The 15,173-nt window shown below is 39.0% G+C and overlaps 1 protein-coding gene across 1 annotated transcript; it reads left to right on the forward strand.

Moving 5' to 3' along the window:
- The first annotated feature begins 5,769 nt into the window (after positions 1-5,769).
- On the forward strand, positions 5,770-9,483 carry btd (buttonhead). Its single transcript, XM_089474380.1, has 2 exons — positions 5,770-7,282; positions 7,416-9,483. The coding sequence occupies exons 1-2, from the start codon at positions 6,639-6,641 to the stop codon at positions 8,797-8,799; spliced, it is 2,028 nt and encodes a 675-aa protein (XP_089330506.1). The 5' UTR covers positions 5,770-6,638; the 3' UTR covers positions 8,800-9,483.
- Positions 9,484-15,173: the final 5,690 nt, after the last annotated feature.

The raw sequence follows: 15,173 nt of genomic DNA on the forward strand, positions 1-15,173 counted from the left end.
GTTAATACATACGGACAGACAGACGGTAAAGACCAAATCGACTCAGTTCGTCGCCCTGATCAAGAATATATATACTTTGTGGGGTCTGCCACGCCTCCTTCTGCGTGTTACATACATTTCAACAAAACCATTATGCCCTGATTTCCCATTTTCAATGGGTTCAGGGTATAAAAAGTCAAGTTGTTAGGTGCTATAGGTTAGGAGATTGGTGCATACGGACGAACGGATCTACAAACAGATGGACAGGTTTATATCGAATCGGCTGTTATTCCTGGTCAAGAGTACATTTGTATATAATATATGTGGTATCCGCCTACTTGGGCCTGTTGCACACATTTAAAGAGAGGTTTGACGTGCCGAATGGGATTCTGAAAATAAAATAGACTTATCTGATCAGGCTTACGAGATGCGAGATGAGGCCTTGTCAGACACATTCCGATATCTGAAAGTACTTGAGAGAGGATTACTACTCAAATAGCGTAAAAATGTCTTTAAAAAAAAAAAAAGTATCTTTCTATCATCTATGTTAAAGTTGAAAAGGTACGAGAGTTTTAGAGCAGAGGTATTTCATGAACTCATCAATTCGTGTTTTTATTTATGTGTGATATGAAATCGAGAGCTAATACCCTAAGTGATCTATGGCAAGACTCGCTGTATATGCATGGCTATATTCGTGGACCTGGTGACCTAGAGACTGGTGCGATTTGGATTTGGATCTGTGTATTCTGACTTTAGGGCTCAAAGGCAATTGCTGTAGAAAAAACCACTAGATTTACGCTGTAATCTTGGAAAGTCTACTGCAGAGCGGGCAAAATATTTGCAGACAGTGAAAGGATTTAAATGTGAAATCCCATAAATCCAATTTACAGAAAGCTGCATATCGGCCAATGCTTGGGAATGGCTAAAGGGTAGAGGCTAGAGGGTAAAGGGTAACGGGTTAGGGTTTCCAGGAGACTAACCCAAGAGCGTGCAATGCAAATTTAATGAAATCTCAATTGACGGCGAACTAAGTTGCTCCTGTCCTACCTGAGATGCTGTTGTCATGGTAGCTGCTGCCTCTGCTGATAGTCATCGAAGAGGGGTGACGGCTAGAGATGCACAACCTTGCTTGCGGATTACCGCAGATCCTTTAAGCCTTTGACTTTTCCTGCTAAGCGATCGTAAAACGTGGGTTATGTATTTATGGCCCCCGCATCCACCCATCCATGGCTGCTGCCCGGTCACAGTCTGAGCAACTTCACCAACCTGGCTGGGTGCGGTTTAATCCGAGACCACCAAAGAGATCATGGCGCACTTATTTAATCTGCTCAGTTGGGTGCAAATTGTTTCTTAAGCGGGTAGCTGACCTCAGGATACCTTTGGGAAGCGGATAATCCTTCCCATCGCTGCTTGCCGGGATTAGCATATCATTTTGAGTGAAAATCCAAGTAGACCAGCAAGAAGCTTTGTTCGTTTGTTTGGCTGTTGTTGGTAATCGTGGAAAAGTCAAAGGCAAAAGCCAAATGAAACAAAAATGACTAAAAATCAAAATCAAAATGAGAGAAATTTACAAAACTTGCACTACCTGTTTACCAACTACCTGGCTTTCGAGTTCGAGTTCGACTTCCAGTCAGTTCGGGACCCCGTTTCGGAAACCGGCTCAAGTTCTTCTACCTTGTGCCAAGGGATTAAGATGCGCTGTTTGGTGGGCATGTTGTGCTAATCAATTGATTAGCACTGCTTTGGGGATCGACGTGGGAGTGATCGATAATGCTGTAGGAAATATATATAGAGTGAGATATATATACATATATGGAAGATATGCATAGGTATGTCCTTGCAGAGGGTTAAGATGTTTTGTGTGCAATCGAACAAATTGAAGAGAGGTAAACAGAGAGAGGGAGAGCGAGAGAGAGAGAGAGAGGGAGAGGCTGGAGGAAAAAATTTCTGAAGTGTGATAGATAGAGAGAAGGGGAGAAATATTAACATGGAGGGAGATCGGGATCGGGAGAGAGATTGATAGACGACAGAAAAAAGAAAGATAATGAGAGGGAAAGATAGAGAGAGACTTGGGGAAGAAATTAATAAAGGGAGAGTGAGAGAGAGAAGGATAACGAGACATAGATAGAGAAGGGGATCGGGAGATAGAGAAAGAGGAGAGAGAGGGAGAGAAGAGAGGGAAAGAAGAGAACAGAGAGAAGCTAGAGAAAGGTAAAGAGAGAGAGAGAGAGAGACAAAAAGAAAAAAGAGGTGAGAGAGAAAATTGAGAAAAAAGAGATAAAACAAAAACAACAATAATTCTGCTTTATATACATATATACTTACATATATTAGAAGATTATATATGCATGATTTGAAGGTATTGTCAAATAATTAGGATATTGTTAACTTTCAAGATTTAACTATGACTACTACTAATTCATACATAAATAAACAAGTAAGAAGACTCTAGTCGAGACTGCTCGACTAGGAGACCCCTGAACCCTCTAATCTGATATTCTAATCAGTCTGCACTTCTTTTCGACACACATACATACACACGCACGTATAAGAACGCGCTCTGATAACTGCGCAGTAAGCAGCGACTGCGCTTGGGCTGCGCTGTAGTGTGGGCAACATTATAAGAATTTATTTGTTGAATAATTTAATTTTTAAACGTACAATCTTAACTTTTAGGGCGTAATCATATGGTGAAAATGTATGTACATTCCAAAGCACACGTCTCTAGTACTTGAAATACGCCTTTTACAAAGGTGAGGGTGAGGGGGTGGCTATGAGGGTGGGGGTAAATTTTGATAAAAACCGAAATTATATAAAATACATATAAGTCTATATTTAAAATTTGGAAGCTCTAGCTCTAAAAGTGTAGGAGATATAATTAAATAACAAGCTTTCGATAAGGTTTTTGATCGATAATAAATTATCGGGAGTAGTTATCGATATATAAAGAAAAACTTGATATGCGCGTAATATACACGGACTCAGGAAAAAAAAATTTCTCTAGCTCTTATATCTTCTGAGATCGACGCGTTCATACTTACGGACGGACGGACGGACAGACAGACGGACAGGGCCAAATCGACTCAGCTCGTCGCCCTGATCAAGAATATATATACTTTATGGGGTCTGCGATGATTCCTTCTGCCTGTTACATACTTTTCACAAAACCATTATACCCTGATTTCCTATTTTCAATGGGTTCAGGGTATAAAAACATAATTTCATCTAATGAAGGAAAACGTATCAAAATACTCAATATCACTTAATGTTAATGAAAATAAAAATAAAGATGTATAAATGTATATGACTTTGCCATTGAGGTTTTCCAGAATATTGTATTGGATAAATTTTGGTCTTTAATTTACAATGAATGGCAATGAAAAATTATTCAAATTATTTAATGATAGGCAACAAAATTTGCTTGCTGTAAACTATAATTTTTTTCGACAAACTACGAATGTTTTTAAAAGCTATAAATTATATATTGTTATTATATATCACAATATATGTAAAAAATAAAAAAAAATGAATTTTTTCATCTTTTTGAATGTTTTGAACATTTGAATTTTCGATTTGATTTGAATTGATTTTCCCGCAATATTTTCTGTAAAAATAGAAGAATGGCTTATATAAATACATAATAATATAGTATATCATTCTTGTTAATATCTAATCGAGCTGATTGCAGTAAATAGAATTATAACTTTTGCATAAAACACATTTTTTTCCTTAAATAGTTCACTACGTTCTTATGCATAAGTACTCACAACAAATTATATAAATAAAATTATAATGTATAATAACAGAATTAAACAAAGTAATAAATTGAAGTGCAGCTATTATGGATCAGATGAAATATAAATACTTTCGTTTAAAAAAACAGCGACAGCAGTAGAGAAATCACATCAACATGGGATGTGAAAAATAATTTTAGGTTCGCAAAGGAAGAAAAACGAAAGAAAGATATACATACATATGTATATGTTAATGTGAACATATACTTACATATGTATGTACGTGCATACGTGTACGTTTGCTGTTCAAAAGTTCGTCTTTTTACCTTGCAAATTGTCCAAGAATCAATTTGAATTAGCTTTGACTCATCTAGAAAAAGAATTTGCCTTATTAAATTATAACACATTTCTATCCCCAATTATCTTAATTCACTTTATAATATATAATGTTAATTAAATATGACGTGTCTGACAGTGCAAAAGCTTGAAAAGTAAAGATGACAATTCTAATTATCTATTGATGAGAAATTGTGTGATTATATATTATCGAATATGTAAGTATATCGATTAGGAACATAAGAGTAGTGCCAGATCGCCACAACTCTATAAGACGCATGCAGAAAAAAAAATTATTTAATTGTTTATTATCTTCGCAGCAAATTAATTGATCGATTTAAAAAAAATAATAATAATAAAAAAAATAAATAAATAATAAAACAAAAATAAATAAAAATAATGAAAATAATTATAATAATTTAATCTGGCACAGTTTGTAGTTGCTGGCTAACACAAATACATACACAACACAGCCTGCTGCGCCTTCAAAGAAACCAATGCACACGCATACGCATATATACACACACGCACACACACATAGCAGACGAGAGTGTGTTAAGGGCAGTTAGAGCAAGAGCGCGAAAGCAGCTCAGCCGACTTCGTCGTCGTTGTTCTTGTCGCTGTGGTGCTCCGTGGTGGTGTTTGGGCAACGCCCCTTTAAATACAGTTATTTCATTGGGCCGCGACCACAAATTTATTAGATTTTATTGTTATTGTATTGATATTTGAATTATGCGCGCCGCATTGAGACTTTTCCCTTGGGCTTTTACACGGCGACTTGTGTATGTATGAATACATGTTTTTTTTTTTCTTTTTTATTTTTTTTTATTAAAGATTTTTGCCTCTTTAAGCATTTTTGTTAATTTTATGTAACATAAACGAAGTAATTTGTATTGTAATTGTAAAAATTATTAATTTGAGATGGTTAAAATTGAAATAGTAATTTCCAAATTCGAATAAATATTAGATAAGTGACTTTAATTGTTAAAATAAAAGAAATATACAAGTACTTTTTTTAATTAATATTATTTACTTAATATTACTTAATATTTATATTTTTCGCTTAATTATTTATACATAAACATTTGGTGTGTATGTGTGTCTGCTAGTGTGTACATACATGCATATAAGTTATGCTTGTGATTTTCTCAAGCTTATCGATATGCCTAGACATACATACATATGTATAAATATACAAAATAAAAACGCAAAAAATAATCAACAAACTTTAAGAATGTATGAGCATGGATATGTATTAAATGTTCCCTTTACCTACATACTGATATGTAGCATCATGCCTAAGAATCAGGGTAAAGCCGTAGCCGCAGCCGCAGCCGTATGCGCGTTTCAAGCAAAAATACTTATGAGTAAGGCTCGCCCAATTGCTTTGACACACAAACCCACACATAGAAATTAAAACAAAACGCCTATACGGGCGCTGGTAGAGCTGGCAACAACAAGAACAACAACGCATTGCATTGCACATGAACACATACAAATGTGCGCGCGCACACACGCATACACATACACACATTAATACGCGCACACACTGGAGAAGAGTATGCGCGCGAATGGGAGCGAGCTAATGAGCGCGCGTGTGAGCGAGCGAGACAAAGAGCCGAATGAACGTTTTGTCGATGCATACAGCGGGCAAGCGCGGAGGAAACAACCACCAAGCATGCTGAAGGCGCACGTTGCTGCTGCTAAAAGAGCACAGCACGATTCGCTGCCGGCGTCGCCGTCGCTGCCTGCTGCCGTCATCACTGATTCGTTTTGTACGTTGTTAGACTCTCTCGCTGCGTTTTGAATTCAGTCGACAACGATAATTACCGGTGGTTGTATCTCGAGCGCTGCGACTGAGACCGAACTGACCAAAACAAGCATACGAAGCCCGCGCTCGCGTTTCTCGCCTATCAACCAAAAATACGAACGCTGCAGCAATAGCAACAGCAACAACAACAGCAGTTTCACCAATTGTGAGCAGTGAGTGAGTGTACGAGAAATATAACGAAGCCAAATTCGAATTTGTTGTGCCCGGTTACTTGTGGGTTGCCTCTGAACGCAAATTATTATTGACTATAGCGGCGACTTCGATGTCAGCGCACTGTGCAATTATTAAAGAGAAAACAACAACAGCAACAAGCAGTAGCAATAGCACCAGCAGTATTAGCAGTAGCAGCAACAGCAACAGCAGCAGTAGCTGCGTTAGCTACAGCAACAAGAACACAAACAGCAAAGAAATTAATGCAGAGTTGGCGATCGACGCGTTAAGGCTATAATTATTTGAACGCATACGCATACGCATACGCATATGCTGTTTGTGCACCCTATAAAACAATACAAGTGAAAAGCGTGCCATAATTATAACAACAACAGCAGCAACAGCATCGGCAGCATCAGAAGCAAACCGAGGGCAGTCTAATAACAATAATCAAAGACCGCAAACAAAATCAATAAACGGCAATGTGCGAAAATTGCTAAAAACAACAGCAAAAGGAAAACAAAAGAAAGGAAAAGCAAAGCAAAATACATCAGCAGTCAGCTAAATCAGCAACACCAATAACGACAGCAGCCATTAAAATTGCCAACATGATTGACGCCACCTGCAATTATTTGAATCCCTATACGCTGTCCCAGCCAACAGGCATTCAGCAGCAGCAGCAGCTCCAACAGCAGCAGCAACTGCAAATACAACAACAACAGCATCAGCAGCAGCAGCAGCAACAACATCAACAGCAACATCAACAGCAGCAGCAGCAGGAGCAACAGCAACCAAGTCATGATTTCATTAGCGCCACATTGCTGTCTGCCTCGACGTCCACCTCCGCCTCCAACTGTGACTCGACTGCCTCCTCTCCGCTAGCATTTTACGGCAAGCAGGGAAATGCATCGCCGACAGTTTCTGCATCGACCGCATCATCACATCAGGCGGTGCCGCCAATGAAGCTGGAAATGCAATATCCGCCACAGGCATCATCCACGGGCAGTGCATCGCCCAACTCCAGTTTGTCACAATCGGCCGCTTCCTCTGCATCGGTGTCGCCCAGCATTTTCCCATCGCCAGCGCAGTCCTTTGCCTCGATATCCACTAGTCCGCCAGCCGCAGCCGGCGGTGGCTCCTCCTCGGCCGCCGCAGCAGCCGTCGCCGCAGCCGCTGCCGCCGACCTGGGCGCCGCGGCTGTGGCTAGCGCCTACAGCTGGAATACGGCTGCCTACACAGCGCTACCAACCAGGTAGGTTCATTCATCCATTCATCCACCTGATTCATCGATACATCTATCATTCCCTTTCGCGCTCTCCTCTTTGGGCTACGTTTAACACGCTCTAATTTGTTGCCTCCGTTTTGTTTTTCTCTTTTTGCCGTAGAACTCAATTTCCGTATGCTCAATATGCAACGTACGGAAATGTGGCATCAGTTGGCGTTGCAGCATCGGCGTCGGCCGCGTGGTTCTCGCACCAGGAGCGCCTCTACCAGCCGTGGTCCTCGCAGAGCTATCCGAGCTTCAACTTCGACGACATCGCCTTCCAGACACAGCTCCAGCGTCGCTCTGTGCGCTGCACCTGCCCCAACTGCACCAACGAGATGAGCGGCTTGCCGCCCATCGTCGGGCCCGATGAGCGCGGCCGCAAGCAGCACATCTGCCATATTCCCGGCTGTGAGCGGCTCTACGGCAAGGCTTCACACCTGAAGACCCATCTGCGATGGCACACGGGCGAGCGTCCGTTCCTCTGTCTGACGTGCGGCAAGCGCTTCTCGCGCTCTGACGAGCTGCAGCGCCACGGACGCACCCACACCAACTACCGGCCCTACGCCTGCCCCATCTGCTCCAAGAAGTTCTCGCGCAGCGATCACCTCAGCAAGCACAAGAAGACCCACTTCAAGGACAAGAAAACGAAAAAGGCCCTGACCGCCGAGGCCAAGGAACAGGCGGCGGCGGCCATCAAGCAGGAGAAGTCCGAGAAGGCGCTCAACGGCAGCAAGAAGGCGCTGAAGAGCACCGCGGCTGCCGTCACGGCGCCAATGCTCGGCGGCAGCAGCAGCAGCAGCAGCATGCAATTCAAGCAGGAGCAGCCGGACAGCCTGGGCTATGCACCCTACGCGACAGCAGCAGCAGCGGCAGCTGTTGCAGCCAGCAGTCTGCCACCCCCTCTTCCGCCTCTATTCCAGCAGAGTGATCCAAATAGCAGCAGCGGCGCCAGCAGCTACGAGCCCTGGTGCACGGCCAGCGCCAGCAGCAACAGCAATAGTAATAATCGTGCCATGGAACATAACCAAACTACCTCAGCGAACGCCAGACCCACATCGGGTAGTGCACCAACTCTATCCAGCAGCAACAGCAGCAGCACCAGCAACACCAACAACAACACCAACAACAGCAGCAGCAGCAGCGCCAGCCACAGCCATACGCAGCACTATGCGGCGCTGGCGATGCAGAGCGAATCGCAGCTGGCCTCAGAATACGGCCTGACCATGTCCGGATTGGCGAGCGGTGCCAGCGACAGCAGCAGCAGCAGCTGTAATAATCTGAACGGTGGATATTCCGGACTTGTGGGGCCCATGAAGTCCGATTACGTCGGCAACTATCCGGCCGAGTTTGCCAGCGGCTCTGGCTACGGCTATGCGCATCATCATGTCGCCCATGCTCATGCCCACGCCCACGCCCACGCGCACGCGCACGCCCACAATCATCATCATCATCATTATCACAATGCGTGGACCGCCGCCTATCATCCGCATGCGACCGCCTAGACGGAAGAGGAGATCGTTGCGGCCGGGTACCTTAACTAAATCCTTGTTGTTGTGTTGGTTCAATTGTCAAAAATTGAAATCGAACTAATATTTTAGAATATATATACACACATATATATATATTTTCGATTTTTTTTTTTTTTTTTTTAATAGTGCGAAGTATTAAAAACAGCCATAATCCTGCATATATGCAGACCTAATTAATATATACATACATATATACATAGATATAACTATTGTGTATGGTCACCCTAAGAATTCATTCTAATCAATCCCGAAGTGTACGAACCTCGAAGATATATCCCTAAGTTTTTGTCTCGCTAGTGACCTAAATTGTTGTTGTTAAGCCCATAAAAACTAATATATTTATGTATATATACATATACGCAAACATACATACAAACGTACACACAAACATACATACACGTGTGTGTGGGTGTGCATAAAGCATCAAATTCAATAATACACCTAAGAAACATTTTTTTTGCCTAGGCTAAGTGATTTTTTTTTTTGCATGTATGTAAATAATCAACCTTAATCCAAAACATCAAAAACTATATTTGAATTATTTGTTAACTGTCTTTAAGATAAAGAAAAACCCGTATATATATAAATATATTTATATATATATATATACATATATAGAAAAGACACAAGACGGAATACCGTAATAAAAAAAATTTGTTTGAAAGTTGAATTGTTTTTTGTGTATTGGCAATTGGATCATCGGATCTATATAGTTAGGGAAAGAAGGAATCCTGAAATGATATCTTAGTGGCTTCAAACTTCAGTTCATGCTATAAGATGACTTATAATCTGTCTATATAGAACAGAAATAAAGAAAAGAAAAAAAAAAGAAAAAGAAAAATAAAGATTAGCTAGGATCTTAGTTGACATTCGAATAAAAATTTGATTGGCGTTTATCTAAGATTATAGGTAATTGAGATATGATATCCTATGAATTTAGTGCTCGAATTAGATAATTGGGGTAATTAATCGAGACCCACGATCTATTTATATTGGAAAAATGATTAAGGATTTCTGGGACTAACTGGAATTTGTATGCGATATTAAATTGACTTTGTAGATTTTTTTTTTTTTTTTTTTTTTTTTTTTTTTTTTTTTTTTTAAGGCCAATAGTGTTAAGCTATCAAATAGACTTCATATTTTTACAAATAGATGCGAAAAGATATTTATTTTTAGTATCACATAAGAATATCGAAACGATAAATGATAGATTTGGTAGTTTCAGTTAATAGAAAGAATAGTAAAGCTCGTAGATAGATAGGGTATATAAAGTAGATTAGATGTCAAGCAAGTTACACCGACTTGGTACTACTCGTTCACTACCCAAAAACAGTTAAATGTTGTTGTGTATCGAATCACTAGCTTAAAAGCTGAAAATTTTAGAGTTCTATATAGCGTACTATATTTGCTCTAATGAGGATATGAACCCTTTTTAAGGGCACCCTGGTACGAGAATATGTTTCAAATTTCAAGTCTTCAGCTTCAGTAGTTCCGAAATGGGGTGACGCATGGCAGAATATGTACGAGTACGAATGAATGTTCAACAAGATGGATAGCAGAACGCTAATAGATATATATAATTTTTTCACTTCACATATAATATATAATATATGTACATTCCTTATATTTTAAAGCTGCGTAGAATCATATATACAAATCTTCTATTTAGTGCTGGCAGTTCACATATGTACAGTGCTCTATTTGAAATATTTGATTTGAAATATCTATAGTCGTAAATCACACGCAGAACGAGTTAACCTTTTTTTCAACTATTATTTTTGTGGTCTTTAGATACTCGGACAATTTACACAATTGAAAATAATTTAAAAATGAATTTCTTGTATAACTGAATGGCTTCCTAAAGCTTTACGATCAGGCTATAAATAATGAAAGTTATTCATTAAGTGAATTTGCCGTAAACATGGCTAAAACGCAGTGCAAAAAGTCTGTATGCACATGTGTGTGTGCTTTTTTTTAGTGGTTATGAACACGTCTAAGAGAAAGTGCGAATATGTGTTTAGTATATCTACTGACTGAGCAGAGATTTTTGTCTATTTGAAATTACCCCGAAACACATATTCCAAAAATTATTACGGCTTACAATTTATGTGCGTTTTTTATGGCCAGTTTTTCGACTTCTCACGGTTTTAGTCAAAGGGTTAGAAGAAGCCTCACATATTTCATAAATTTTGCCTAGTGAATCTTGAGGAAAATTAGGAAAATATTTTGATTTTCCTAAGAGAGAACTATAATTTGACAATAATATAATTTTGTATATATGTACATATAAATTCATAACAATATATATCTCTGTTATGTGTGTATAGCCTAAAGTCCAGTTAAATAAAAATGAGTTAAAAGTGTAATAGGGCTAAAGCCAGGTAAGACCCACATTGTGAATGACTAAATCATGTTTATGCATATGTTGAATTAGTGCTTCGTGTAAGATAACTTATACGAACAAAAATTCATACAGACAGTGTGAATGAGCGGCAAACGAGCTGCCACGCCTGTCAGCCCCATAATTAATCATCTACAAAATTGAAATTTGTTGAGCCATTAACTAAACTCAACAAAACCCAACAAAACAAAAAGTCAAAGCTGAAATCTTTACAACTGGCAAGCCAAAGAAATGTTTAAATATATTCAATATGATAATAGTGAAATATTAAAGTAACATGAGGAGGAAACAAAGTTTTATAAATGTGTTGTATAAATTTATACATATCATATCATATCATATCATAATACTACAACTTGGATTTATTTTTGCATACATGAATGCTTATCTTGATAGTCATCTAAACTAACTTTATTTATAGACTTATCTTCTTGAAAGAATAGCAGGCATAAATAAAGTACATTTATGCTACATTTTAAAAAACTATATGTGGGGATTATTTGAAGCAAATTTGACGTGTGCGGGTTGTATAGGGTTCCATAAAAAATGTAAGGCTAAGGCTAATATCAGCCATTGGGTAATTTTACTCATGCAGGCGTGGCATAAGGAGCACATCTGTAAAACTAATATACCCACCCGCTAGTAATATTCATATTTAAGGGCAATCTATCATACTTCCCTTTTTGGCTGCGCATCAAGTGCCACTCGCATACGACTCGAGAAAACCTTCTCAGAATTTGGCGCTAGCTGACACCCCACACTTACAATTGACACATTTAGAGGCTGTCAAGGTGCTCTTGAAGACCGTGTCACACGTACTTAGCAAACGGGAGCCGCTCAGTATGCATAAAGTTGCTGCATGGGTCCAGCTCAACTCAACTGCTCCTTGGGCAAGTGCACGAGTGAGACGAGTGATCCGGCGAGCCGCATGGGCTGACCGTGACCCGTTTGCTCAAGTGAACTTGAGGACTTGAGGGACTCTGTGCGATCGCTCTAATTTTAATCAAAATTATAAATAATATAAATGTTATACAACCACTTGACAGTTGCCCGGCCGTTCTTTGTGTTTCATCTTTCACAAAACCGTACCGCCCTTTTCCACAGAATCGGGTTTGAAGTTACAGAGAGCATCGTCCAGAGGCCGTGATCCTTGCGGACGATCCTAAACCACTTCAACCTGCAGCATTAGGACTCTGCACATTTAGTTCGGATTATCGCTGCTTAGGCCACAGATCACTTCTAACCGAATACCCCTTAAAGATACTGTGATGCTGGGATGTCATGACTCGTAGAATAAACATGATGAGGCATACAGGAATATGCATATAAAATTTATGCATATGGGAATATAAGAATATAATCTTCCATTTATTGCTCATATGTTCAAATATGAATGTTCATATATTCTCTAATTTAGTATTGTATTATAGATAGTATGTTTAGATATTTAAGAATATAATCTTCTATTATTTATGTCTTATATTCATATATTCTTCAATTTCTATTCTTCCATTCCTACATTCATATTTTCTTATTCTTTTATTGTTATATTCTTTTATTCTTATATCATACAAGGGAGCATTATTCTGTGGTTCCTCATGACAGTGGACTTGCTGTGACTGTTTACAGGGTATCGACGGGTCGGTCCGTCTGGAATAGAGCACGCTTGCTTGTTCCTAGTTGGGGGTTTTTAAGGTGGGCGTGTATGACATGGTCATCGGTAATTATTTATTTTTTTTTTGTACGCTTTGTTTCTGGTGTTGTTGTTGTTGTTGCTGGGTGCTCTTTTGGCTCTTTTGCTGTTGACGTTGTTTGGTTTTTTGTTCATTAAAGAAAAAAAAAAATGGTTGCAGCATATTGCTCATTGTGCTTAAGGTTTACATTCCGACCTTCCTATGTCGAATACCAACTCTCGCTTGGGCAAACGCTTTGCCAAAGACTTAGGGTTCGGCACTTTCATATTAATATTAATAAGAGTTGGCCATGTTGGGCAGTTGTGGGCTCGTTTATTATGTTTAAAGAGTATATTAGTTTTTTGTTAATTAACTTGAGGCTAGACACAGGCCATAATCCAGATATGAAATATACTTGATATGCAAGTAAAGTATTTGAACTCTTATTAAATTTGTATTAAACGTTATTGTTTAACTATCAAATGACATCAAGAAACTGCGCCGTCTCTTTCTTACTAAAGGACCGCTCGATGGCTTTATATAATATCTAGCTCGGGCCTGTTATATTCATTTCAGCCCATTTAGTATGTATTGGAAAATGGATTTCTCGGCACCTCAATCGATCCACCTTCGCTTAGCGGTTATTCCGGTCTCGAGTACGTGACTCAATCAATGCCTTGCACATTTAAGCGTAACAGTCACACTTCAATTGGAAGGATGTCTGTGCATCGAGGAGGGGGCGATCCGGCTGCCTAAGTGGCCAATTGACCAGCAACAACAATAACAACATCTCAATCGAGCAGACAGTAAGTAAATGCTACATTGTTGACATCTGTGGCATACAAATTCAAATATATTTTGTGCCGCTGGCTATTATGGAATTACATTGTTCGACGGGTCTGGCCAACGGCTCAAGAAAACTGTGACATATGTGCAGTCAATAAATTTTTCCGCTTCTTCATGCTGACGGCACACAATGCGGGGCACAGGACCAAAAAGGACGAGCCGCAGCTATGCGCCGCTAATGGCCCCACAATGACTTGGCACCTTTCAGCCAGCCATTTCGCTCCGTTACGCGAGTTAAGTGCGCGTATGTGTATATTCATAGTACGGGTCTACGCACGGCGATCTTGAACTCCGCTCTTTGTTACACTAAATTTGATTGAATTGTTTTGCGCTTAGCGCATTTGCTTACCCCCACAACTTACCCCACCACGATTTGCATTATTAATAGGCTACGCCCATGTCCCAGCCTTCTGTTCATCGCCAACAGAGCTAAATATCCAAAGCCAACACTTACACTGAGCTACGAAATTGGTAAATACCATTTCATTCAGCACTGTCATGCTTGTGGTTGTTCTCAATAGATACAAAAGATCAGGTATAATACCTGAAAGTCTCGAAAGAGCCAATGACTCATAGCCATATGCATATATTTATGTATATCTATATATATATACATATATACATGTTCCTTTTTTTTTTTAACCATTATGCCAATTTTTGATTATCGTGTTTAAATAAAAAGAAATTTCTTAATTCAGAATACAATTGTTATGCTTCTTAAGCATAGAACTTAGAAATTTAGCCATGGAAGATGAGTCATATTAAAATAATAATTCATTTTAAATAACATTAAACCGTTAAAGATCATATATTTTGTCATATATGTATAAATGATTACAAAACCCCATATTTTATATAAATATCAAGCCATAGAGCTAAGAAGTAATTGGTAAATACAGGCGGTTAATAGAGTCTTGATAGCATAATATGATTCTATAAGTCTACAAGAATGTAGTATCTCTGTTTTGCCACTTTAACAATGGTAGATCTATAGATATATGTGCGACGATTCAATGTGAGTTTATTTGCACAGTTTAAAGCTCTGATAGACTTGATTGTAATTGCAATTTATTTATCCAAAAAACTTTGATAACTTCATACAAATACCAATCTTCAATATTTAATGTAAATGACGATGACATTAGATTGATGAGCTCTAAGACCATCGAACAATACAGTTAAAAAAGGTAAAAACTTATGTAGTAAAAATAATATTTCCATTAATCGATAGTTAATTAGTTCAGAAAAGTGTTTCAATGTCAAGTTGCAATCGGGCGTTACAGACTAAAGCAGGCAGTTTTGCTACTTATACACATTTCAAGAGGAAAATTCAATTTGTTGAACTTTTCTATTTTGGGGCGCTCAGTTTCGAAGATATACGTAGATTTCTTAGTTTTTTATTTCCACACCCACTAGCGGCATATGTG

The sequence above is a fragment of the Drosophila arizonae genome, chromosome X (assembly GCF_054131065.1).
Source record: "Drosophila arizonae isolate 15081-1271.41 chromosome X, UAZ_ARI_1.0, whole genome shotgun sequence".
Taxonomy (NCBI): domain Eukaryota; kingdom Metazoa; phylum Arthropoda; class Insecta; order Diptera; family Drosophilidae; genus Drosophila; species Drosophila arizonae.